The sequence below is a fragment of the Perissodus microlepis genome, chromosome 19 (assembly GCF_051167445.1).
Source record: "Perissodus microlepis isolate ML-2025 ecotype Zambia chromosome 19, ASM5116744v1, whole genome shotgun sequence".
In the NCBI taxonomy this organism is placed as follows: domain Eukaryota; kingdom Metazoa; phylum Chordata; class Actinopteri; order Cichliformes; family Cichlidae; genus Perissodus; species Perissodus microlepis.
This window is the reverse complement of record NC_140479.1, coordinates 19,589,993-19,615,898: the sequence shown is the minus strand read 5'-3', so window position 1 is coordinate 19,615,898 and position 25,906 is coordinate 19,589,993. Positions and strand designations below refer to the sequence as shown.

At 42.8% G+C, this 25,906-nt stretch overlaps 1 protein-coding gene across 3 annotated transcripts in view; it reads right to left on the bottom strand.

Annotated features, from left to right (window-relative positions):
* Positions 1–2,640: 2,640 nt before the first annotated feature.
* LOC146365880 (nardilysin-like) overlaps positions 2,641–25,906 on the bottom strand; it is a 34,368-nt gene continuing 11,102 nt past the window's right edge. For all 3 annotated transcript variants that reach the window (XM_084914473.1, XM_084914472.1, XM_084914471.1), the window contains exons 13-32: positions 24,851–24,971; positions 15,209–15,267; positions 14,707–14,761; positions 14,478–14,582; positions 13,955–14,078; positions 13,571–13,657; positions 11,028–11,147; positions 10,849–10,900; positions 10,383–10,533; positions 8,831–8,958; positions 8,522–8,684; positions 8,279–8,310; positions 7,930–8,068; positions 7,763–7,810; positions 7,612–7,664; positions 6,882–6,965; positions 6,570–6,660; positions 6,233–6,349; positions 4,189–4,278; positions 2,641–4,083 (exon numbers count right to left, since the gene is read on the bottom strand). In XM_084914473.1, the coding sequence (XP_084770599.1) occupies positions 3,862–4,083; positions 4,189–4,278; positions 6,233–6,349; positions 6,570–6,660; positions 6,882–6,965; positions 7,612–7,664; positions 7,763–7,810; positions 7,930–8,068; positions 8,279–8,310; positions 8,522–8,684; positions 8,831–8,958; positions 10,383–10,533; positions 10,849–10,900; positions 11,028–11,147; positions 13,571–13,657; positions 13,955–14,078; positions 14,478–14,582; positions 14,707–14,761; positions 15,209–15,267; positions 24,851–24,971 (2,041 nt within the window). In that variant the 3' untranslated portion in view covers positions 2,641–3,861. The remainder of the gene's footprint in view (positions 4,084–4,188; positions 4,279–6,232; positions 6,350–6,569; positions 6,661–6,881; positions 6,966–7,611; positions 7,665–7,762; positions 7,811–7,929; positions 8,069–8,278; positions 8,311–8,521; positions 8,685–8,830; positions 8,959–10,382; positions 10,534–10,848; positions 10,901–11,027; positions 11,148–13,570; positions 13,658–13,954; positions 14,079–14,477; positions 14,583–14,706; positions 14,762–15,208; positions 15,268–24,850; positions 24,972–25,906) is intronic.

Genomic DNA, 25,906 nt, shown 5'->3' with positions numbered 1-25,906 from the left:
CCGGAGTGTGCTCTCTATCCAAACCAGAGTCACTAACATATCTGTAGACACAGAAAACACAATATATAACCAAGAAATTACAATGAACCTTTTCTAAAATAAAAACATATCAAAAACACACCACTTCAAACTTCAGACAAAGCCTGAAAACTTGCCAAGTAAAGAAAAAAAAAAAACCTGATGTCCCACAACCCATTTATGTCAAAGAGGAGAATATAGCTACAGTTTAAATTATGCGAGTAAAAGCACAAACTGATTAACTTTTAATAAACCTGCTCTTATATACAGTACATTACTAGCAGGATAACAAAACAAGAACATTGCATGAAAGGGACCAGTCTCTGAGACAACCTCAGTGAATACGTTAAGCTGAAAGTCTGGTTCCCTTGCACCCACTTTAAATGAGTGCTTACATGCACCACTCTTCCAAAGGCCAAATAGCCTTCACAAGTGTTTTTTTTTTTAACACCTAAATAAACTCAAGTGCCTTCAGTGGCCTCTGAGCTCACCAGATTGAGGCATCAATAAACCTTTATGTGAAATCCTGGAGGGTGAGTAAGTAGAGTGTGAAACTAGATTTTCAACTCCTTCAACCTTAAAGATGTTTTTGGGTGTAGTACACACAGTTTGGGAGAGGCAGGCCTGTAGCAGCAGTACAGAGAGGACTGAAGCTTTCCTGAAGCTAGCGGTTGTTCTTATTAGTTCAAATTCAAAATGCCCTCCCTCCCTCCTCCCTTTCCTCTTCAAAGCTGCAGTATCTTGAATTTAGTGTTATGTAGGACAAGTAGCCAGTTCTTAATATCCTGTATTCTCCACAGAGGAGATTTATGCAGCTGATCTACCACTGAGGCAATGCTTAGAGCAATATCGTCAAAGCTAATTAGATCTGTTTGTCACCACTAGCAATGCTCTGCGGTGCTGTAGAGTAGAACATATTTGCCGCCATACATCCAGAATGATCAAATTAATTCCACATTGTACCATTAAAAGGAGTGTAGAAACATGATCCTTCCCACAGGTAGCATTGATTAAATTTTAACCAGGCTTCATTCCCCCCCCCCATTTTGTGGTATTACCAAGAAGCAGTTGTTTTTATTATCTCACCCTATTATAATCTATGATTTGTTGATTATATTCTGTATCAATATGCATTATAATCCAAATCTGTGCAAAAGTGACTAAATGGGTGAAATCTGGGGGCCATGAGGGATGCTCTCTGCAACTTCTGGACATAGCCAGCGGCTGTTTGACACCCCTGCACCTCCTGAAGCTCCATTGTTCAACTGAAGGAAAAAGCACCCCAGACCACTGTGGCACGTAGAAAACATCTCAGGTGGCTTGTCATGCCAGTAACCTTGGAAACCATCAGGACCATCAAGGTTAAATTTTTCTTATCAGAGAATAAAACTTTCTTCCACCCGTCAATATCCCATGTTTGGTGCTCTCTTGCAAAGTCCAAATGGTCAGTTCTGTCGCGTTCAAGGGGACGAGGCCTTTGAAGACATTTTTGGTTTTTGAAGCCCTTCAGTCTCAGTTGCTGTCTGATGGTTACGGGGCTGCAGTCGGCACCAGTAACAGCCTTGATTTGGGTCGAGGATCGTCCAGCGTCTTGACGGACAACCAATTGGATCCTCCAGCTCAGTGCTGGTGAATTTTTTTTGGGTCTCCCACTTGACTTTTTCGTTCCATGACTCTCAGGATCATTTAAGAAATTCCAAATGACTGTCTTAGTGCGTCCCACCTCAGCAGCGATGGCGCGCTGAGGTGGGACAGAAAATGACAGAAAATGACAACGAATCCATATTTTTGCACAGATTGGGCCTTTTAAAGGCATGTGGTCTCAAACTTTTGATCAGCTCTAAAACAGCATGTTTCAGTTTAAGTGTTGTTTTCAATAAATTGCATGCTCAAAATAATGTTTTGTCGCACTGCCATTTCTTCTTGTTGCACGTTGAAGCTCTACTTGGAACCTTGTTAAGATCCAACCATGCAAAATTAATTTTTTTGCCATTTTTCAAGTGGTCTTAAACTTTTGATCGGGACTGTACTTCCATCATTTTTAAAATAAAAACTTTTTCTTTTGTTTGCCCTACGAATCAATCAAACTTATAACGGCACCTAACTCATGGATGAAGCAGTGTCGTGACGACACATAACAGACAACTTAGCACAGAACTAGTTTTAAACTATATCTTTAAGCACTTTACTAGCAACCTCTTGTAAAAACACATCAGTTATTTCATAATTAGCTTTTTTAATCTAACTTTATGAAAAATGCCAAAGATAACATAGTTTGACAGGAATAAAAGAGTATTTTTGCACCAGCAAGGTGAACTTGGCATATCTCAGCAGTGCAGTGTGTTCTTAAAAATTCTTAGGAAATTGGACAAGTAGAGGACAGAAGTGGAGCAAAGGAACAGTATCTAAAAGTCATATCCTTAAGAAATCCAGCAAAGACCTGAAACAGGACCCGAGAGATGCATCCTGATCCTTTAAGTTGATGCATCTACTGTTCACTAAAGACTCATCAGAAATGGTCTCAGTGGAAGTGTGGCTGCCAAGAAGAAAATCTTTACAAGGGGAAATTCAGAGAAAAGGCTGAGGTATGAAAAAGGTCAACAGGTCTTCTAGAACGACTAATCCAAATTTGAGGTTTATTGTCAATACAGGAGGAGGTCAGGGGAGAGGTACAACAGTGTTTGGGGCTATATTTCAGCCAGTAGTGTTGGGGATTTTGTCAAAATGTATGCAATTATGAACACAGAGAAGTACCATCAAGAGCTGTGGATTTGCCTCTGCATAGCCTGAAGAAGAGCAGGTGAAGGCTTTTCTACAGTATGAGGCATATTAGTCAATTCTGTTAACATGCTCTACTGAGCTGGGCTTAATTTTTTTTTTTTTTTAAATTACATTCAATAATGCAAAGTATCTCCAAGCACAAGACCAAGACAAAATCACCTGCGGCAGCCTCTTCTTCAGGGTTCGGGCAGAGAGTCTGTGAGTAATGTATAATTTTCACATAATTTAAAGTTGTAGAAATGACATCACGTTGAGTCACCGGCATGCAAACATTTCTGACTTTAAAATAACCTCAGTGTGTGACGCAGTTGATTCTAGCAACTACTCGTCTCTCTGCGCCATCTGTGTTATTTAATGTGACTGCATGCCAAGAAAACTGCACCCAGAACATCAAAACTCCTTTCAAATTTAACATGAGTCACATAAGAGTCACAATGATTTGAAGTTTCAGTGTATTTTTGCTGTGAAGACGGCTTAAACGGCTTCATTCATTCACTCAACATCGACTGATGATGATTTATTTCTTTGCAGTTTCACAGCACAGCACGATCCAGGTCACCCAATAACCGCAGCACACACCAGAGCCTGAAATCCAGCACACAAATTCACACGCATGGAGTTCAAAGCATTTCTGCTGTTTTCACAGTCGATTTGTGTTTTTAAATTGAATTATACTCAGTCTGGACTGCGACGCAGACAGCGGAAAATACAGATTTTAACTTCTGTAGCAGCACAACAGCTCGGAGAACCAAATAAATGAGAATCTGATTCAAAGAATTTCAGTTTCTTGCAGCTGCTGAGGATATAAAATAATTGAATGTGAGAAAGCAGAACAGACTATCAGTTAGCTAAAAGAAAACTCTATCATCACTCTCAGTCTTTTTGCTTATGCGCAGAGCGTGGGGAAAACCTACAGCTGGGCTCCAGAGTCGAAATCCAGGTCCAGAAAGGAGCCAAAGCTGCTTCAACCTTCCTTCACCTCATATTAAGTGCCTGCATCTCTAATGAGGCAGAGTCCCTGAATGTGGCTGAGTAAGTCTGTCTCACAGTCTGAGCACAAGTTTATTTAAGTATCTTGTGGTAGGGAAAGAGGGGCAGGCCTTCAGTGAAAGCAGGAATGTCCATGATGGCTATGGCACCTTCCACTTTGGGAGAGGTGGGAAGGAAACTAAGCTTAGACACTTCACCGTAGGCTGAGCTCCTTAAATCCTCATCTTTGCCTTTTTCTTCCTGCTTTTCACCACTGCCCTCCTCATCATTCTCTTCAGCACCAAATCCCACCACCTTAAGGACACAGAGACGAAATTAGTACAGATATAAAGTATATCATGTCCAAAATACAAAGAAAAGTAAAGAACTGTGCAACATAAACACAAAGGCATTGCTTACATGCACACTGAGCTTCCTGCTGCTCTGTCCACGATGTTCTTTGAACCAAGAGACGAGTTCATCTCTCGTCATCTGTTTCAGAGCCTCGATCTGAACACACAGTGGCACAGACCAATGGTAAGACAGAACCATTCACTGGAAATGTAACAGCTTAATTCTCAGTGTCAGAATCAAGCATGTTTTAAAAGGATAAACCACATTTTTTTCCTATCAATTAGAGAGGTAACAATGTTGACAATACCAAACAGCCAGTTCATCCGTCCCCAGTGGGTCAATTAGTTTTGAGATAGTGTTGTGCTTTCATAGAGCACAAATAAAACAGGTTCTGTAATAAGTTTTTCTGTGATCTGTTCCTTTGGCAACGTCTATCTGAGGACCTAAAAACACAAACTTCAGCTACTGAACTTGAAAATGCAAGTCATGTGAACATTCTCATTAATACTTGTTATTTCTCTCTTGCTTGCTGTATACTTTGCATTAACTATGTTCATATTTTGTAGAGAGCTGAGAATATATACATATAGACATATATAGCCATCATAGAAAGGAAGCGCACCCTCTATTTATACTTAAGGTTTTATGTATGAGGCCATAATTAAAGATGGTCCTTAGCAGATCTTAAAATTGGATTCAAATAACCTGGGATAGAAAAAAACCCCAAATATTGCACCATGTCATTTACTTATCAAAACCAAAAAAAGCCCAAATGTAAAATCAGCGTGTTAAAAACTAAAAATATCCTTAATGCTTCCAGAGGAACTAAGAGTGTAAGTAGCAGCCAGGTGCTGTTGATAAAATGCACTTGATAAAACTGATCATCAGAAAGAGTGACCACCTCTATAAAAGCAGAAGTTTTGGCAGGTTGTAGGTCTGGTGCATTCAGGTGTGTGCAACAGAGTGCCAAGAAAGAAGACATTGACAATGATGTTAGGGAAACAACTTCTAAACAATTTGCAGTCCATTAATTCTACAGTGAGAAAGATTATTCAGTGGACTCAAGACAGCTGCCAATCTTCCCCAGAGTGGATCGCACAATGCTCAGAGAAAACAAAAAGCAGCAAAAAACCCCAAGAGCTACATCTCAGACTCTACTGGCCTCAGCTATAATATTAAATGTTAACACGTATGACTGTCCCATTTAAAAATGACTGAAAAGGTGTGGCTTGTTTAGAAGGATTGCCAGGAGAAAGCCTTTTCTGTATATAATAATAATAATAATAATAAAAAAAACATGGCTGCAAGCCTTAGCTTTGCAAAACGGTATCTTAACAAACCACAAAACTTCTGGAACAATGTCCAGACACGGCCCAAGTGGAGATATCTGGTCATAATCCACAGCACCACACTCGGTGAAAACCAAACAGCACATCAGCACAAACACTTCGCAGCAACTGTCAAGTACGGTGGTGGTGGGGTGATGATTTGGGATTGTTTTGCAGCCACAGAACCGCAATGAGTCAACCATGAACTCCACTGCATACCAAAATATTCTACAGTCGAACGTGAGCCCATCTGTCAGCTAACAGCAAAAGCTGGGCTCACGCCACAGGACAATGATCCCAAGAACAGCAGCAAATCTTCAACAGAATGGCTGAAAAAGAAAAGAATGCGCTGTTGCAATGTCCCAAACAAAGTCCAGACTTCCACTAAATTGGAGGACCCGTGGTAGGACTATACAATTGCCCATAGTGGAGTATAGATGACAAAGTTGGGGCAAACTGTTAAGAATAAGGCGACTGCAATTATGTGAGAATATACTCCCATTCAGCAGCAATACATTCATAGAGCAAGTGAATAGCATTGGTCATTCTGTTATATTATATTAACAATGTTTTGCAGTGTAACAGTCCTGGTGTTTATGTGGATGTAAATAACACTGAACAACCCTGTAATGCACCAGAACAAAAAGGCACTAACCCACAACCCTCAAAACCAAAGGATTTGTCCCACGGTCATCAAGGTCACGGCTCAGAACTACTTTAGCAGCACGAGCACGTCTTAAACAACATCAGAGCCGTTATTTTAAACATTGTGTTGTCCTCACCTCTCTATTGAGCCTATCGAACACATACTGCTGCGTAACCACCTCTGCCCAGTTCCTGTCCACCTCCTCACCAAGATGTGTGTCCTCGCACTCTTTGAGCTTCACTAAAGCAGTCACCTGCAGAAAACACGAGCACACAGGCTTTCTAGTCACTTCTTCCACAGTGCAGCTTCACATTTAGGCATTCAGCCGGGTTTTACATGACTCAGAAATGGAATGAGATACAACTTTTGACATTTAGAACATTTCTGGATAGGCAGCATTTTCTGTAACTTTTTCAATAAGAATGGGAAACTCATGAATACAATAAGAAAAAACAAAACACATTTACGCAGACCTGAGTATTAAAGGCCTCCTCAGTCAGTGCATTGAGCTTCTCTCCGAATGAAGTCAAGAACTCTTCAATCTTTAACTCCACCAGCTCGGTGCTGAGAGGTAAGAGATATATTGTAGGGTATAGAAAGCATTGGATTCCTTTAGTCATTTATTACTTCCACTTGCTTCACTTTCCATGGCCACATGGATAAATTGCAGCTTGGGTTTGGATGAACAGCAAGATAGATTTACCTTGGTTTTGGGAAAGGTGTTAAGATAAATCGTATCTTGCTTTGGGCAAATTAAAGGTTTCCATTGTGTGTTGCAGACTCACTTGAACTTCGTGGCCTGTGTCTCCACTGTGACAGAGAAACCTAGAACGCCTGAGGTGTTTCTGCAGGTGGGGTAGACATGGTATCTGCAGACGGAGACAAAAAGAATGCTTTAGGATTAGAGAAAATACGGGTGAAATAAGCTGATGAAAAACTGCATTACATCTGATTTGCACCCTGTAATAAAACCAGTCTGGCAAGTATGAAAATTGAATTTCAATGTGAAAAGCATTTGTCCCAGTAGAAATAGAGCAGCTTGGCAAAGGTTTAAATATTACTAGCTCCCACATTTCAGACACACCAAACAGAAATCCGACAGTCTCTTAACAAGGTCGGCACAGACTTGTTCCTTCTAGAAGGCAAAGTAATGAAATACAATACAGACAGAGACGTGTAGGTGGAAACAGAAGGTTAGTTTCTCTGCATACCTTTGATTTTCACATAAAATAACTTCAATAACCTCAAAATGGCAGAAAAAATGTAAAAAGGAAAAAAAAAAAAAGAGGAAGAGAACTGGATATATTAAGAAAGTTACTTTGAAAAGTTGTGTATTTCCATATGGAGCACATTTAGGACAAATGCAAATAAATCAAATTAACTGCAGCTTTCTAGTTTTAGAAAAATATTAGCGTGTAATGCTAATTTGAATGGAAAAACTCACTGTTTCGCTTAGTTTCAGTAATTTGGTTTTAAATGAACAGAAAAATATTATCGAACGCAGCAGAAACTCACCCCAGAGTCTCTTTGGTCCTGAGGAAATCAAAGCAGGGTTCCTCCATGTGCATCTGAAACCCCCCCAAAACAACTCAGTCAACAATGGAGGGATGACGGCATCAAAGAGGGAGTGTGTGGAAACAGAAAAGCAACATATTGTAATGCTCACCACCAACAGCTCCATCAGCGTGTGCTCCCTTAAAGCCTTGGGGCCAGACTGAATAAAACGCAAACAGAAAGAAAATGGGAATGAATTTGTGTGCATAAAAAAATGAACCTTCAGAGATAAAACGACTTGATGACCTGTAGACGTGCATGTACATTGTGTGTGAATACCTGGTAGTAAACAGTGACTTCCGAGTTAGCGTCTCCTTTATTCAGTGATTTGACCTTACAGATGTGGTGCTTCTGTGGAAGCTCGACCACTCTGAACATCACCGGTACCTCCGCTGTCAGCTTGGAGAACTGCAACTTACTGCCAGGCAAGACACGAGGAGAGAAGGGAGTAAAATAAGTGAGAAGGTAAAGAGGAGAGAGGGGAAAAAAAGCAAAGGCGAAAGGCGAATCATGGACTAAACAACTGAAGCTGATGTGAATCACGGCGTATTATAGCAAACAAATCTATTTGATTGTATAGTATTGGTGTTCTCATTAGGGAGTGCATTCAGTGTAATAACTGACTTACTCTGTGACATATTGCAGAAACTGCACAGACTCCTGTGGAGGAAATACAATAGAGTAATGAATAGTGAGAGATAAGAGAGAAAGAGAGTGAGGAGAGGCAATCAGCCAAGCACGAGGGCAATGTCAAGTACACCCAGTAGCAACTGAGGCAAGAGTAGACGTGAACGTTGACTGATTCACTCTAATCAGCTAATATTATTGTCAATCAGTATGCTTGTCTGTGTGCTGTCTGCTGTCCACTCACTGCACTGCTAAAGTTCCCTTGCACCAGTCCCTCTGCAAAGAGCTCAGCTCTGAAGCTCCGGCTGAACTCCGTCAGCTCTTCAGTGGTCAAACCAGCTGTTAGAGCCTGATATTTGTCCACCATGGACCAGCGAGAGTGCTCCAAGATTAACAAGCGCACGTCCCTGGAGGAGAAAAAAAGGATGAGAGCGAGAAGATAAAAGAGGACGGTGACGACCGGAGGCTCTTCTATTTAGGGCTGTCACACATTTCACCACTAGAAGGCAACATACACTCGATAATCTCGCATAGCAATGGGGAAGCAACGTACTTGCTGAGTTTCTCAGGTTTAATGAGGATGTTGAAGTAGGTTTTTTTCAGCTGCTCTGCGAACATGCTGAAGACGTCAGGGGAGGCCGAGAAATCTGCCAGGCGGTCAATGATCAGGTGAAACAGCAACTACAGAGTAAAATATGGTCAACAAGTCACACATACATTACATAAGATTCTTTATTATTCAGTGTGTGGTTTAATGTATGCAAAACAATTACACGTACACTTGTGTTTGTAACTGTTGGGAGATTAAAATCAATTTAGCCTTTAAACACCAATACAGTGGATTTTAAAATAAACGTGTTACAGACAGACATTTTTATGGCCAGCTGAGGCCCATTTCCTCTTATTTTATAACAATTATAAAATAACAATTATAACAAAGCAGATCAAAAGCTGAAGCTTATTCCAATTGTTGGACTTGCATTTGGTGTCTTTTCTCTGGAATCGTCAACATGAGCTCCAAAGAGATGATTCAAGTGAAGGAGTCCATCATTACACTGAAAAACTGCAATAAACCTATCAGAGCTTCCAAATCAACACTCTGGTACATTCTTTAAAAGGAATGCACTGATGAGACCACAGGAACAACTACATCGAATAAGTCAGTCCTTGTTTGAGAAAAACCTTTTCACAGTCACAAGGACGTAGACATGTCATTGACAAAATCTACAATCAACAAACACCTTTGTGAATGTGATTATAGCGGGTTAATGACAAGGTGACAAAGACACAAGAACCGGAAAGCCAGATTCGACTTTTCCAGAAAATAGGTCAAATTCCTTGGACATATAAAACCAAGTTTGACTTGTACCAGAATGGTGGCGAGCCAAAAGTATGGAGAATGAAAGGAACTGCTCATAATCTGAAGCATACAACGCTATCTGTCAAACATGGTGGAGGCAATGTTTTGGCGTGTATGGCTGCCAGTAAAACTGGGTCAGTAGTGTTTAGTGATGATGTGACTGCTGATAGAAGTAGCAGGGAGGATACTGAAGTGTACAGGGCTATGCTCTCTGCTCACATTTAGCCAACAGCTTCAAAAGTGATTGGATACTGTTTCACAGTTAAAATGGGAAAATGATCCAAAGCATACTGCAAAAGCAACCCAAGAGATTCTCAAGACAAAGAAATGGCATATACTTCAATGGCCAAGTAAGTCACCTGATCTCAACCCAACACAGCATGGTTTTCAGTTACTGAAGACGAAACAGAAGGCAGAGAGTCCCAACTAAAGGCGGGTACAGTAAAAGCCTGGCAGACCATCTCAAGTAGATTTCAGGCACTCACTGACTGCAAAGGATTTTTATCCAAGCATGAATTTAAAATGATATCGGTTTGTCCAATAATTTTGAGCCTTTAAAAATGTTGACTATGTATAAAAATTGATATAATTCCTAAACAGTTAAGCAAAATTTTTGTAAAGCCCCTTGAATTAAAGCTGTATATTGAATGTTTGATTTAAAATCCCCTGTGGTGGTGTACAGACCTAAAATACAACATGCCACTATCCAAACTGTTTATCTATGTGTGTATGTATGCTTACTCACAGGAAGCTTGTGGTTAAATCCTTTAACTTTGATGACCAGTCCGTGCTCACCAGCAACCAGTTTATACTCCAACTGGGCCACTTCAGCCTCATAGGCTGGCTCTGCCAGGTTGTGGCCCAGAATGTTTACCAGAAGGTCAAACAAGACCACACTGGAGCACAAGAGGAAGGCGACAAATAAAGAGAATAAGAGAAAAGTGAAATAGAGAGAGGGCAGGGAATAGTACAGAAGGAGGTAAGAAGGATGAGATGGAGGATAGAGAGAAAAAAAAACAGGCAAAATAGAAAAAGAAGGTGGAAGGACAGAGGAAGGAGAAACGTGGGGGAGGGAGGGTAAAAGTGACAAAAAGACATAAGTGGAGGCAGTGGGAGAGAGAGAGAGAAGATTAAAAAGCAGACATTAACAAAGGTCATAGCAAAAAAACAAACACTTATTTTCACAAACTCTTATCTGAGCTTAAACTCACTTCTTAGCGGATTGCTGGATTACTGGAGAGATTAAGTGGAATCTGACGTAGGCTAAAGAAGAAGAGAGAGCAAGCAGGTGTCAACCATTCTCTAATGACATTAAATACCTTTAAAGTAACATCTTGCATGCTAATTGATGCACACAGTACAAGTACACACACACTAACACACAATCTACCTCTTGGGATTTTGAATTTGTTATCTTTCTTGTACCACAGGCAGCCCCTGTCGCTGTCGGCTATCCGGACTGGGAACTCGGTGTCTGGGCAGTCAGAGGGCTTCAGGGTGAAGTCAGTGGCTGAACAAGTGCACACACACAATAAATCACCATTCCACTCGGTACAGCCTCATAAATAATGCGTGACTTTCGACAATTCATTATATACAGTTTAGGGATAAACATGTAGTCACTTGTCAACACAGAGAAAGATGTTACCCCCACAATAAATGATTCAGAAACCCTTGGGCCAGAAAGTGAAGCTGCCAGCTTTTAGTAAAGCTGGCCGCGTGGGTCTGTCACTTTACAAAGTTTGTAAGCAAACTGCAACGACAGAATGAATCAACCTTTGCATTTGGCCAGAAGTGAGCCAGAGGTGTTTTGTTTTTCTGTGTTTAAATTAAAATATTGACCTTTAATTAACATACACCGTTCAATCCATGCAATCAGCAAATATAACTGGTGCTGTGTAACCATTTTTGTGCCGATCGGTCTGAATTTACATTCCAAACTTTATCCACTGGTACATCACAGGAGCTGGCCCTGTGATGATACACTTAGTAAACTGTATGTGTTTTCGTTCTACTTTTAAATTAATTCATTTAATAAGATACGTTCATTTTGTTGTAGCCAAATATGTGGTATGTTTTAAAATGCAGACAGTGATGGATTTAATCTATTTCACAGTGAAATTTTATAACTATAACGACAAGTTGTTCAAAACTGATTTGTAACTTTTCCATAATTTTGTTCTGCTACAATAATTAAGGTGTTAGGTATTGAATTATTATAACCTTTATTTATTAGTGGATTCTAAAATACAGTTTACCTTGTAATCTGTAATGAAATAACTTCAATTATTTGTAAAACTAATAACATCCCCCAAACTGAATCTCAATCTTGAATACTTATTTTTTTTCCACAACTTTAGGTTTTCAAGAACTGTATTTTTTTGGGGGCATTTTGCTGTTGCAGGACAAAAAAAATTCCCATGCTTGCCCCATAACCACAAGCCACAGGCTTATGGTCAAATTAGCCTTACATGTCTGACCAAGCTGCAAGGCGTTGAGTTGCATCATGGATAACGTAGGCGTCTACAGACTGATTTGACTGATTTTTGATCAGATATGGATAGCAATATTTAACTAGTCTGGTTATCAAGATGCATCAATAATTCAATGTGATATTAAATGGAATTTAAATATGTCTGGGAAAAAAAAGGTTATAAAACAAAACAAGCAGGAGACTCCTCAGAGTGTGCCCTCTAATAAAAACCAATCACAGGATGACACAGCATCCGCTTATATTTTGAGCCTTAATACAACTTAAAATAGAAGTTCAACTAAATGTACTCCCTGTACTCCCGCCATGAACAGGGAAATTAGTGATAAAGACCAATGTGGTGTTCTGTACCAGGCTGAAAGCAGGTGTATTTGTGCTCTAAAGCTGGTAACACTGTTTATGGCAGGGGTATGGAACTCCAGGCCTCGAGAGCCAGTGTCCTGCAGGTTTTAGATGCGTCCTTGATCCAACACAGCTGATTTAAATGGCTAAATTACCTCCTAAACATGTCTTGAAGTTCTCTGGAGGCCTAGTAATGAACTAATCATTTGATTCAGGTGTGTTGACCCAAGGTAAGATCTAAAACCTGCAGGACACCGGCTCTCGAGGCCTGGAGTTCTCTAACCCTGGTTTATGGGGACTAACTTGCTTTTGAAGCCAGCCTCAAGTGGCCATTCAAGGAACTACAGTTTGTGGCACTTTAAGTTTTTCATTTTCCAACAGAAGCTGTGGCTTGATTTGTACAGAAAAACAAAGAATTTCTGCTAGACTACAACAAGAAAAGACTAGAATAAAATAGTATTAAATACATAATTTACCACACGTGAAATCAGTTAAGCGATACAAGGGTAAGCCAACAAAAACAGGACCATCTTTCCTCCGACACAGCTATTGTGATCTCTCAAACATTTTTCTCTATCTTGCACTGTTGTCAAAATATGGGTTGAGCTAATTTAACACTCCATTTCTAAAATGCAAAGTTTCTCTCCCCTGGACTTAAATTATAGGAGGAGGATAAACATGCTGTGCAACAACATTTAACTGCTGCTTTAATAACTGCCGAGGTAAGGGGGAGAAAACTTACTGCAAATGCTCCGAGTGGGGTTTCAAATCACTCAACCTCCCCCAGAGTGAAAAATACCATCCTGACTTTACAAATTTTAGCTTGAATTAATACACCTCAGCTAGATCAGTGACTAACAAGGGAGCGTTACAAATGACAAAATACACTGACAAAAACACTCAGTTCCTCCAGGTTTGGTCAATATATCTGATTACCAGTATTTCGTGGATGGATTAATGGAGAGCTAAAGTCCAAACTGCTGGAGCACATCTTGTCCAGATCATCGTATTGGACACTTTTCAGATACGGCATGCAGCAAATTAGGCCAGAAAGACCTACTTTTTTGCCCATAATGCAAAAAAGAAGTTTCTTCACCTACCAATGAACTTATTCTCTGCAGGAAGGTGGAGGTCAGCGTTAAGCTCCAGGTTTCCTGTCCACTGCTCCATCCACTCTTGCTGGATATCTGTATGAAGGTTAAACATCTATTAACACATAAGAAATACTTGCCAATTTGATTCAACTGCTGAATAAAGTGAACTCTATACTTTTATATTTTAATTTAAATGCTTTTCCAGCACCATTGTTTGCCATATAAAAGACAGAGATAAATGCTGGCATTTCTACTGCTGGCTCTGCTTTATATGTGGCTGAATACCACCACACAAGGGAAAAAAAGACAATGTATTCACTGAACGCTTACAATGTACGAAGGAACTGCTACAGTCACAGTAAACACACACACACACACACACACACACACCCTCCACGTTGTATTGTGTGCCAAACCACTTCTCCCTGAGGGGACACTGGCCCTCATGTTCTGGTGACAACAGCATCAGGTTAGCTTTCTCAGGGGTGAGGAGAGACAGAGCTGCACTGATCACCTACACACACACAAAATCAAATCAAAAGATGTTTGCAGCACAGAGAGAGATCATATTTCTTCACTTTCTAAAGAACATCAACATTAATGGGAGACTGTTTTAGCAGCCAAAAACAATGAGACAAAAAAAGAGAACAGACGTTAACACAGAAAATATGCAAAGCCACAATTAGACTGTAACTTTTGATGCAAAATAACATCCACCAGCAGAAAAGAGGATCTCAGCTCTAAGAAATATATTTGAAACAAAATCATTAAAGGAGCGATGAGAAACACATCTATATTTTTCTACTTTTGAGTGACCTGTTTCATTAACATCTTTATCTAAAAAAAGGACATTTTGCATTTTAGAATAAAAGCCCTGAAAGTGGTTCACTCCCAGAACTACTGAACTACTTACTTCTGGATTGAACTCAAACATCAACTGATCTCCTGTCAGGAAGTCTTCTTTAGGGAACAGTTGCATGTTTTCACAAATGTCCTCCACGTACTCTATAGGATCAATCTGGGAAAGAGAAAATCAAAATCGAGAGGCTTTACTCACACAATCTCATTGATAATAACAATGATACACTGCTACATGTCCAAAACATGGCAACTCAGCGACTAATGAAGGCTGTTAGCCTTACTTGCTCCTGATAGTGAAACTCATTTGCTTCAATCCTCTGAATCTCTTCATATATCCTGAGTGCACAGACAGACAGAAACAAAGAATGACAACTTTTATTCACCTCATAAAATTGCTTAGACGCCATAACACCAGCACTCTCTAAGACAGAATAAGGAACATAATAATACCAAAAATAATAAGACCATAAATATACAAATGAACAGCCAACCAAACATACTATGTTGTCACTATCTCAAATAAAGCAGCATTTACTACAACTACACAATGCACCGAGTCAGACAATCAAACAGACAGAAAATCCATGTTGTATATTTGATTTCAAACTGAGAAATATACCTATCTTATATCTACCTATCTTAGTGAGGATATTTTTGGAAAAATGAGGACCGGTGGACCTGTGTTCACTTTTATAGACCCCATTTAAAGCACTGTTTGAGGGTTAAGATTGATTTGAAGGTGTGTGTGTGTGAGTGAGAGAGAAAGTGAGTGAAAGAAAGTGCCTTTGCAGTGGTCCAAGTGTCTGCAACATCTTCAGGTACTGGAACACGAGGCGAGTCACCTGTTAAAAGCCACAGACAAGCAAATTATTAGTGTATAACCACATTTATTGTTAGTAGAATTCCAGCAAAAAATGCTTCCTTCCTTTCTGCAATCGATTGATATGGAGGTATTGTTAAGTTTTATGATCCATAACAATTACAGTGATGCCAAAAAGAAGTTGCCAATCATGTTAACTATGGTTACCTGATTATAGTCATTAGAACAGCTCTGAAAACTGAGTTGGAAAAAGTGGTTTCATTCAGAATACTAAACAGCTCAGTAATACATGTCTTGATCCCACTTTTAGAGAATCAGACATGTAAATGAAAATATCAAATCTCTGTTAAAGTAATAGTAAGAGTAAAAAATAATTATTAACATTGAACAAAACCATTGTTCATCAGTTGTGACAAAGTAAAAAATCACTTACAATAACTTAAAATGAGTATTTTCTATCTCCAGACATCAATTTTAAAGGGGCCTTTTGATATTTTGGAATATGTATTTGCTTCCTTGCCCAGAGTTATAAAAAAGATTGATGCCTCTCTCATAGCAGTACACCAGGTATGAAGCTACTGCCAGTAACTGATTTGCTTAGCTAGCACAAAGACTGGAAAGTCCACTGGTTTCACAGTCTCGCTAATTAAAACATAATATCTTCATTACAGGGGAATTATGCACCAGACTGTTTCTTGCCAAGACCAGCTACAAAGCAGACACTTTAAAAATACAGGCAGATTTTTATGGTCTCAGTCTTGTTGCAAAATCTGATCTTTTTTCCATTAGTGTCTGTATACAGTTTGTGGCACAATCCCCAATCCTTGTGAAGACTGTACAAGTAAGAAGCAGCATGCTTATTCATGAGCATATGAGATGCAGCTAGGGTGCATTCTGTTATCTTTGAATAGCACTAGAATAGCTGTTTGTCAGTATCCATTTTTATGCTAGTCAAGTTAGCCAGCAGTAGCCTCATAATAAATACAAAAGAAATTGTCCTTTTTGTATTTATGGTGCTCTTTGCCTGCTATTATGTTTTAGTTTGTGATTTTTATATGTGAAAAGTGCTATATAAATAAATTTTACTTACTAAATGAGAGCTGTATGCTTTCTGTAATACTCTATGGGCTACCTAAGGCAAGCTCCAAGAAAAGTTAACCCCTTATACAAATACAGCCTTAAACCTGTGAGGGAACACTTTTCTGAACTGCAGGAGGTTTTTATTGCCGGCACCAGTTTCATATTAAGTTGGCTTGCTGTGTGTCTAACAGGAGGATAAGTGGGAGACATGTCACTGGTAATCCAATGGCACACTGTAATTTTGATGTCAAGCTTGACACTATTTAGTGTCATCCACCTTGAGTCTGCTGATCCCTCTAATCAAGTCATTTTATTTAAAGAACAATTTTTTAAAGAAGAGAAAAAAAGCTAATCTATATAAGCCAAAGTCTGCATAGGTATATAACCAAGGCTACGTCCACACGTACACGGGTATTTTTGAAAACGGAGATTTTCCGTTTTCGTTTTAAAAAATAATCCGGTCCACACGTAAACGCAGAAATGAAGGAAAACGCTGCTAGGAACATGCCAAAGCAACAGGTGCCGATATATTCCTAACCGTGTAGAAATGTTGGCCAATCAGAAGTCTAGAAGCCTCGGTGGGAAATAGTAAACAAGGATGGGGCATAGAAACAGAACCGAGTGGTATGTGTGGAGGGACAGTAACTGTGTGTGTATATGTAAGCATTTAAACACTGCACAGAGTACAATTAACAGTAACAGTATTGTAGAAATTCATTTCACCGAAACAATAACGTGGCGCACAGCGTGACGTCAAAAAAGGCGCACACCTTTGACGCTGCGTTTTCTCCGTTTTTCTCGTCCACACGTAAATGCAAAAACGGAGTTTTCAAAAATATCCACCCTGGCCAGAGTTTTTAAAAATCTCCGTTTTCAGTGACCAAAAACGCCATTTACATGTGGACGAAAGGTGCAAACGCATAGAAAAATCTGCGTTTTCAAAAATACCCGGATACGTGTGGACGTAGCCCAAGTGAGTGATAAGACTTTTGAAGGTTGTAAGGTTTCCCTTTGTAGTTAAAATTCCATTGACCAACAATGTTTAAGCAGCCTTTGTAGATAAGCAGTTCATATGAAGTGGAAAAGACTTTATCTGCTAAAAAGGAAATCTTGAAACCATTAACTATTGTTTCACAAAGGCTTTATTTTGGCCTTTTCACCATTTATAATCAGTAACAAGTCAACAGGAAAGTCTTGTCTGGATATCCCTCAAAAGTAAGCTTTTGTCGCCATAGGGCAAACTAACTGAAGGTGTTCCCAGATCCAGATCATCATGATTATGCTCATGCACTTAGTTACTGCCCCTTAACAAAACTATATACATACTTTAGTACAGTGGTCCCCAACCCCCGGGCCCCGGAGCGGTACCGGGCCGCGAGAGTTGAGGCTCGTACCGCACAGAAAAAATAAATAACTTACATTAATTTCATTTTATTTATTATCTGACTCTGAACAGTGTTTTATTTTGAAAAAGACTGAATTCTCTCATTTACTTCCGTCTATGACTGACTCTTGACACATGTCAAGATACATTAGTAGCTAATATTAAACCTACAAGCTAGCAAAATGAGTAAAAAACAGATGTCTTTGGAGGGTTTCTTTGCAAAGGGAAAAAGGCCCAGTGAGGAGACAGAAGAAGAGTGTATGACAACCACTAAGAAAAAGAAAGCTGCATTTAACAGACAATACCAAAATACCTACTTGAAATATGGATTTATCGCGACAGGCGATTCCCACTCACCAAGCCCGCTCTGCATAATATGCGGCGACCGGCTCTCCAATGAGGCAATGAAGCCTTCAAAACTGCTTCGTCACTTGGAGACCAAGCACCCAACATTAAAAAACAAGCCTTTGGAGTATTTTGAAAGAAAAAAGCGGGAACAACAGGGACAGAAGCAATTACTGAGGGCCTCCACAACAACAAATACAGGTGCACTGAGAGCATCATACTTGGTGGCTAACCGTATTGCTAAGGCTAAAAAGTCATTCACTATTGGTGAAGAATTGATCCTTCCTGCCACTAAAGACATTTGCTGTGAACCTTTTGGGGAGGTAGCGGCTGAAAAGATAGCACAGGTGCCTCTGTTGGCTAGCACCGTTACTCGTCGCATTGATGAAATAGCAGAGGACATTGAGACACAGTTGTTGGAGAGAATTAATACATCACCATGGTACGCTTTGCAGGTTGATGAGTCTACAGATGTGGACAATAAGGCAATACTACTTGTTTATGTGCGATACCTTTATCAGGAGGATGTGCATGAGGATATGTTGTGTGCACTATCGTTGACAACCAAAACCACAGCTGCAGAACTATTCAGGTCACTGGATGATTATGTATCAGGAAAACTTAAATGGTCTTTTTGTGTCGGCATATGCACAGACGGAGCTGCTGCCATGACCGGACGGCTGTCTGGTTTGACTACTCGGATTAAGGAGGTTGCACCTGAATGTGAATCTACACATTGTGTCATTCACAGAGAAATGCTGGCAAGCCGAAAAATGCCACCAGAACTTAACAGCGTATTGAATGATATTGTTGGAGTTATTAACCACATCAAAGCACACGCCCTCAAATCACGCCTGTTCGAGCAACTTTGTGAGGAGATGAACGCGGAGCACAGGCGCCTTCTCTTGCACACAGAAATAAGGTGGTTGTCCCGAGGGAGATCACTCGCCAGAGTTTTTGAATTACGAGAGCCGCTGCAGAGATTTTTCTCAGAAAAGAAGTCACCGCTGGCAGCACATTTCAGTGACAAAGAGTGGGTCGCAAAACTCGCTTACATATGCGACGTATTCGGCCTACTAAATGAACTCAATCTGTCCCTTCAGGGGAAAATGACAACTGTCTTCAAGTTGGCAGATAAGGTAGCTGCATTTAAAGCCAAACTGGACTTGTGGAGACGACGCGTAAACAGAGGCATATTTGACATGTTTCAAACATTGGCTGGATTTTTGGAAGAGACTCTGCCTGAGCAATCATTCTCCCAGCTAGTGCACGATCACCTGTCTTTGCTTTTAAAAGAGTTCGAGCGCTACTTCCCAATCACAAAAGACCCACGAACTGACAAGGAATGGATCCGCGACCCATTTGTCAATAAACCGGGTGAATCCAGCTTGTCTTTGCAAGAAGAAGATCAACTGTTGGAAATCACAAATGACGGCGGCCTTAAAAGTATGTTTGAGACATCAGCTTTGCCGGTATTCTGGATAAAAGTCATGGCAGAATACCCCGAGATTGCCACAAAAGCACTAAAAACCCTGTTGCCGTTTCCAACATCATATCTGTGTGAAGCGGGGTTTTCTGCAGTAACAGCGACGAAAACAAAATTGAGGAGCAGACTGAACATAAGCAACACACTTCGGGTGTCATTGTCCCCCATTACGCCCAGGTGGGACCGTCTCGTTGCAGAGAAACAAGCACAGGGCTCTCACTGATTGAGCGTTATGGTGAGTTATATATTTTCTTGTACTTTTATATTTGTTTTGTAGTTGTGTGTCCTATTTTGAAAGAAATGTTTACGCGTTAACATAGCAACCAGAGTATTAAGGGGGAGAGAGGAAGATGTTACCCTCAATGTTGTTGGTGCATTTCAGGAGGATGCTGCTAATAAAGTTACACAATTACACAGTGAATTCGCGTGTAATATTATATTTACAAAAATACCACAGTTTTTGTCTCGGTCATATCATTTTATTTTGTTGTATTTATCCGTGGCACCTGCCGGTCCGTGAAAATATTGTCTGACATTAAACCGGTCCGTGGCGTAAAAAAGGTTGGGGACCGCTGCTTTAGTACACTGGTATTATATATTCCTAATTCCATTGTTAGTCTTCCCACAAAAAAACAGAAGACTAAAAAATGTCTAAACCTAATCCGACAGCAAGGAAATACAAAAGTCGTGTGTGGTACTTCCATTACTACCTTCTGTTGAACCTCAGTAACTGACTGGATTGTGTAGCATTGTGTAGTTGATCGACTTGTTCAGGTGTACCACCAGAAATATATCACTAACTCTTACACTTGACTTCATTTCATATTATTATCCATAAAACTCTTGTGAGTATTTATATGGAAATTACCTCAGTAACGGTGAACAGGATATTTTTCCATTGCATACTTAAGAGTACGAAATGGTCCTCTTGTGGAGGTAAGCATCAACGACACAGAGCTCTCAGTTCTCACTCCTTCTTTATTTGTCTCCAACATAAACTGCGCATATCGCGCCACAAAACACAGGAACACACTTCCTATACACTGGGTGTGAGTGGAGCCCTCTAGTGGTCCACCACACATGCCCCCCCCGAACACCCAGCAGAACTAGTCCAGGACCCGGGGCTTAAGCAAACGGCCGGAACGGCTGAACTGGGGGGGTGGGGAACTGACAGAGGGCAACCCAGCCCGGGAGCGAGGCTGGCACTGGCGGTCAGAAAAAGCTGCAGACGACTCGGACTCCGTTGATTTTGGGTCGCTCCTGGGGGAAAAAACAGAATCCATCAGCCCGGTGGCAGGTGGGCGGCCGCGGCCGCGGCGAGGGGCCTGGGCCGGGACCACCTGATCCTCCTGCATAACATGTGCAGGCTTAAGTCTGTCAACAGAGACAACCTCCTGCCGACCGCCAAAGTCCAAAATGAAATGTTTGTCGCCTGGTTTAAGAACCCTGTATGGCCCGTCATATGGTGGACGCAGCAGAGTCCTATGGGCATCGTGCCTGACGAAAACAAAACGAGCAGAGTCCAACGAACTCGGAACAAAAGTGTCAGGCAGGCAGTGGTGCACAGGACCAGGAACAGGAAATGAGTCTCTTGGGGGGCGAAAAGGCAACAAAGAGGTATCGAAACATGGGGGAGGGTTCTCAGGTAAGAATTCCCCGGGGACCCGGAGAGGCTGGCCGAGGACCAGTTCAGCCGGGGAAACCCCGAGGTCTTCTTTAACCGCGCTACGCAATCCCAGCAAAACCCACGGAAGACGGTCGACCCAGTCACCACTTGTTAAGGAAGCCCGGAGCGCGGCCTTAAGTGACCGGTGAAACCGTTCACACATCCCATTAGCTTGCGGGTGGTATGCTGTGGTGCGGTGGACCTTGACCCCCAGGCCGTCAGCCATAGCAGACCAAAGCTCAGAAACAAACTGGGGGCCCCTGTCCGAGGTAATGTCAGCAGGGGGACCGAAACGTGAAACCCACGTTGACAAAAATGCCCTGGCCACCGTCACCGTTGCCGTGGACGCCAGGGGTACCGCCTCCGGCCACCTGGTCGTGCGGTCCACCACAGTCAAAAGGTGCGTGAAACCCTGTGACTGCGGCAAGGGACCAACCAGGTCCACATGAACGTGATCGAAACGCCTACCCGGGACACGGAAAGGTTCAAGGGGTGCCTGTGTGTGCCGGTGGATTTTCGAGCGTTGGCATGGGATACAAACCGCCGCCCATTCTTTCACTGCCTTGCGAATGCCCGGCCAAACAAACCTGGCGCTGACCAGCTTGACCGAGGCCCGGATGCCGGGATGAGAGAGGGCATGCACCGAGTCAAAAACACGACGACACCACAAAAGGGGAACCACCGGGCGGGGGCGGCCGGTGGAAACGTCGCAAAGAAGGTGCGGACCGCCGTCCCACACCGGGGTGTCCTCCAGCACGAGGCCCGTTTTTGTTGACCGAAGGGCAAGAACATCCGGGTCAGCACGTTGCTCGGCGGCCATGGCAGCGTAGTCGACACCGACATACACCGGAGAAACCAACACACGTGAGAGACAGTCAGCGACGTGATTGGACTTACCAGCCACATGCTGAATGTCTGTGGTAAACTCTGAAACGGCCGCCAACTGGCGCTGCTGGCGTGCGCTCCATGGGTCAGAGACCTTGGACATCGCAAACGTCCAAGGTTTGTGGTCAACGTACGCAGTAAAGTTGCGACCCTCGAGGAAAAAACGAAAATGTCGTGTCGCGAGGTGCAGGGCCAGCAACTCCCTGTCAAAAACACTGTACTTGCGTTCAGCATCCCAGAGCGTACGACTGAAAAAGGCGAGCGGTTGCCAGAGACCTGAAACCCGCTGTTCCAACACCCCACCCACTGCCACGTCGGACGCGTCGGTGGTCAACGCGATCTCTGCCGACGGAAGCGGGTGGGCCAGCAGGGCGGCGTCAGCCAGCGCAGACTTGGCTGCGGAAAACGCACGGACGCGTTCCGGCAGCCAGTCAACCGGATCTTTGGCCGTTTTACCTTTTAAGGCAGCATAGAGTGGCTGTAGCAGGTGGGCAGCTCTGGGGAGAAAGCGGTTGTAAAAATGTATCATCCCCAAGAACTCCTGCAACGCTTTAACCGACGTGGGACGCGGAAAAGCCGAAACGGCCTGGACTCTGTCGGGCAACGGAACCACACCTTCAGCGGAAATGTGGTGCCCGAGGAAATCCAGAACAGGCAACCCAAACTGGCACTTGGAAGGGTTGATGATCAGGCCGTGCTGGCTCGCTGAGCAGCTGGCCACCAATAAATCGTCCAGATAAACAAAAACGAACGGCAGCCCATGCAAAACGGAGTCCATCAGCCGCTGAAAGGTCTGGGCGGCACCTTTCAGGCCAAACGGCATGCGCAAAAACTCGAACAAGCCGAAGGGGGTAATGACAGCGGTTTTAGGAACGTCTTCGGCGCGCACGGGAACTTGGTGATACCCCCGCACCAAGTCAATTTTAGAAAAAAAACGACGTTCCGGCGAGATTGGCAGAAAAATCCTGAATGTGGGGGATGCGGTAACGGTCATTCTCCGTGGCATTATTTAAACGGCGGAAATCTCCGCATGGCCGCCACCGACCGTCCGATTTGGGCACCATGTGAAGCGGAGAGGCCCATGCACTGTTCGAACGCTGTACAATGCCAAGGCGCTCCATGGCTGCAAACTCTTCCCGAGCGACGGACAGTTTCGCGGGGTCGAGGCGGCGCGCGCGCGAACACCGGGGGCCCGACCGTGGGAATATAATGCTCAACCCCATGCTTCGTTACCGTGCTAGCACCTAAAATAGGTACAGAGCTAGCGGCAACAACAAAGTTCCACTGGAAATCCCGGCCATGAAAACAAACAGTCACCAACCTTTCCCCAAACGTTTTGATGGGAGAGCCATTAGCTGCAATGAGCTGCGGCCCACAGTTCGCTGCTAGTCCGTCGGCAGCGGTAGGGGGAAGGAGGCTCTTCTGGGAGCCGGAGTCCACGAGAAAACGTCTCCTGGAGCGCGAGTCCTCTATGAAGAGCAGCCTTTCTGTATTGCCAGCGGTCGCGGCTGCTACGGCACGCTGGCGGGTCCGTTTCCCTGGGCCGTGAAAGCGCAAGGCGGCAGGCAGCGACGCGCTCTGTCGCCAAAACGCTGATGGTAGAAACAGATGCTCTTTCCGCGGTGCCGGCGTGTAGCAATCCCTGCCGTCAGCAAGGGGGCGGATGCTCCGGGGGAGGCAGGTGGAGGCGTGGAAGGTGCAGCCGGCGAGTCTGTAGCCAGGGCGTGAACGTCGAAAGTGCGGCTAGCCAGGAGAATGCGATCCGCTTCTTCAGCCAGGGAGCGATAATCCTTCGCAGGCAGAAGCGGGGAGTTTGCGAGGACAGCTCTCACGGCAGCCGGTAGTTGGCGGAGGAAGAGGTGGGCTAAGAGGAAACCACCGTCATCCGGCCCGAGCAACGATAGCATGTTCTCCATGAGCTCGAGCGCGGTACCGCCACCCAAGCCTGACAGGTTGAGGAGCTTTTCGGCTCGTTCAGCGTCGGAGAGGGCATAGCGCCGAAGAAGCAGCTCCTTGAGGGCGGCGTATTTCCCTTGGGCGGGTGGGTCCCGGAGGAGCGTCATCGCGCGACGGGTGGCCAGCGGGTCGAGCGAGGCCACCACATGGTGATACTTCGTGTCGTCAGCCGAGATGCCGCGAAGGGCGAACTGAGCCTCCACGTGTACAAACCATGACGGGGGGTCATGGAGCCAAAAGTCCGGCAGTTTCAGCGCCACAGCGAACGTAGCTGAAACAGGAGGCGGAGGTCCGGTGGCCGCTGATGCATCCATAGCGGAGTCTGCGTTATCTGCGGCCCGTTGCATGCTCGAGTCAGGGGTCACCAATGTGGAGGTAAGCATCAACGACACAGAGCTCTCAGTTCTCACTCCTCCTTTATTTGTCTCCAACATCAACTGCGCATATCGCGCCACAAAACACAGGAACACACTTCCTATACACTGGGTGTGAGTGGAGCCCTCTAGTGGTCCACCACACTCTTGTCGAATTATCAGGCACTGCCTTTGTGTTAAATACAAGAGTTGCCATAGCAACTGACGCACAGTGCTTCCTTGACCTTAACTGTTGTATGCCAGCTACTTCCAGTATCTTAATAATGAAGAAAACCTGACTCTTTATGATATGACAATAAATAATAAACCTTGCGTGGGAGATTGATGCTTAAACCGCTGATTAATTTAACTTGCCCAGTCCCAAGGTTTTTTTCCTTTTTATTTTGAAAGAAATGCAGAGGAAATAACAAATGTTAAGAGTTTCTTTACCTTGTAGAAGTTTTGGAAACCCTCATCAGTTAGGGTGATGGAGATTGAAAAGATGGAGTAGGTGGTGTTTTGGTCAAAGCCAGTTTCACTGTTTCCTCCAAACAAAGCCACAGCCCAGCACCTTTGAAAATGCAACATAGAAACATAACAATAAATTACCACAAATAGGCCTTCGACTAAAGAATTACTCACTGTTGTATGCGGTAAAATGAATGAACAATAAATAGAGGGCATTCAAGACATGTCACTTGATGACTCCTGGCTGCAAACACTTCACTTTCTACTGGGTGAGTGAACAGTCACAAAAATACATGTAATATTAAATCATTCATTTGAACAGCTTACACACATTTGAGACTTGTTGGACCATAAATCAAGGTGAACACTTCAGTTGTTTAAGAGTATAAAGACATCTTTCATTCATCTGATGATCCACTTAAAGGACAAGTTTGGTTGAGAAGTCTGCTCTGTATTAGAATAGGCTACTAGGAGGAATCTAAAACCTTTCCATACTGCAGTTTTTATACTGCACTTACAAAAATGTACTATTACATGGCGTATTTCTAATGGATTTATCAATGGTAAATAATCAGCAAGAACATGGTATGATAATTTGAGGCCTCTGATCAGTAATGTTCTACAGACGGACATAGAGATCATTTCCAAATCTGACAGAGGACAACATGTTCCCATTTTCAAACCCGTCTCTTGGCCCTTTTTGCTAGGATTGTCTGAATTCAATAAAAACAACCACTCCACTGCCTTTGCAGTTTGGGAATTAAGTCAAAGTACACTCAAATTTCACTGTTGTCATTTATCAACAATTGAAAGGATCATAAACACTAAATAGGAGCATTCTTTTACACTATCCAAGTGGTGCTGATGATAAAGGGAGCATTGGATGGGCTCTTGGTAACGTGGGATGACACAAGGTTTGGTAAATCACTTCACCACTTAGCAACAAGAGGCTGAAATGCACTTGTACAGCCATATCCAGAGATGAGAACGTATGAATCACATTGTCAAGTGGGATGGCAAAGTGTATAGTATGAAGAT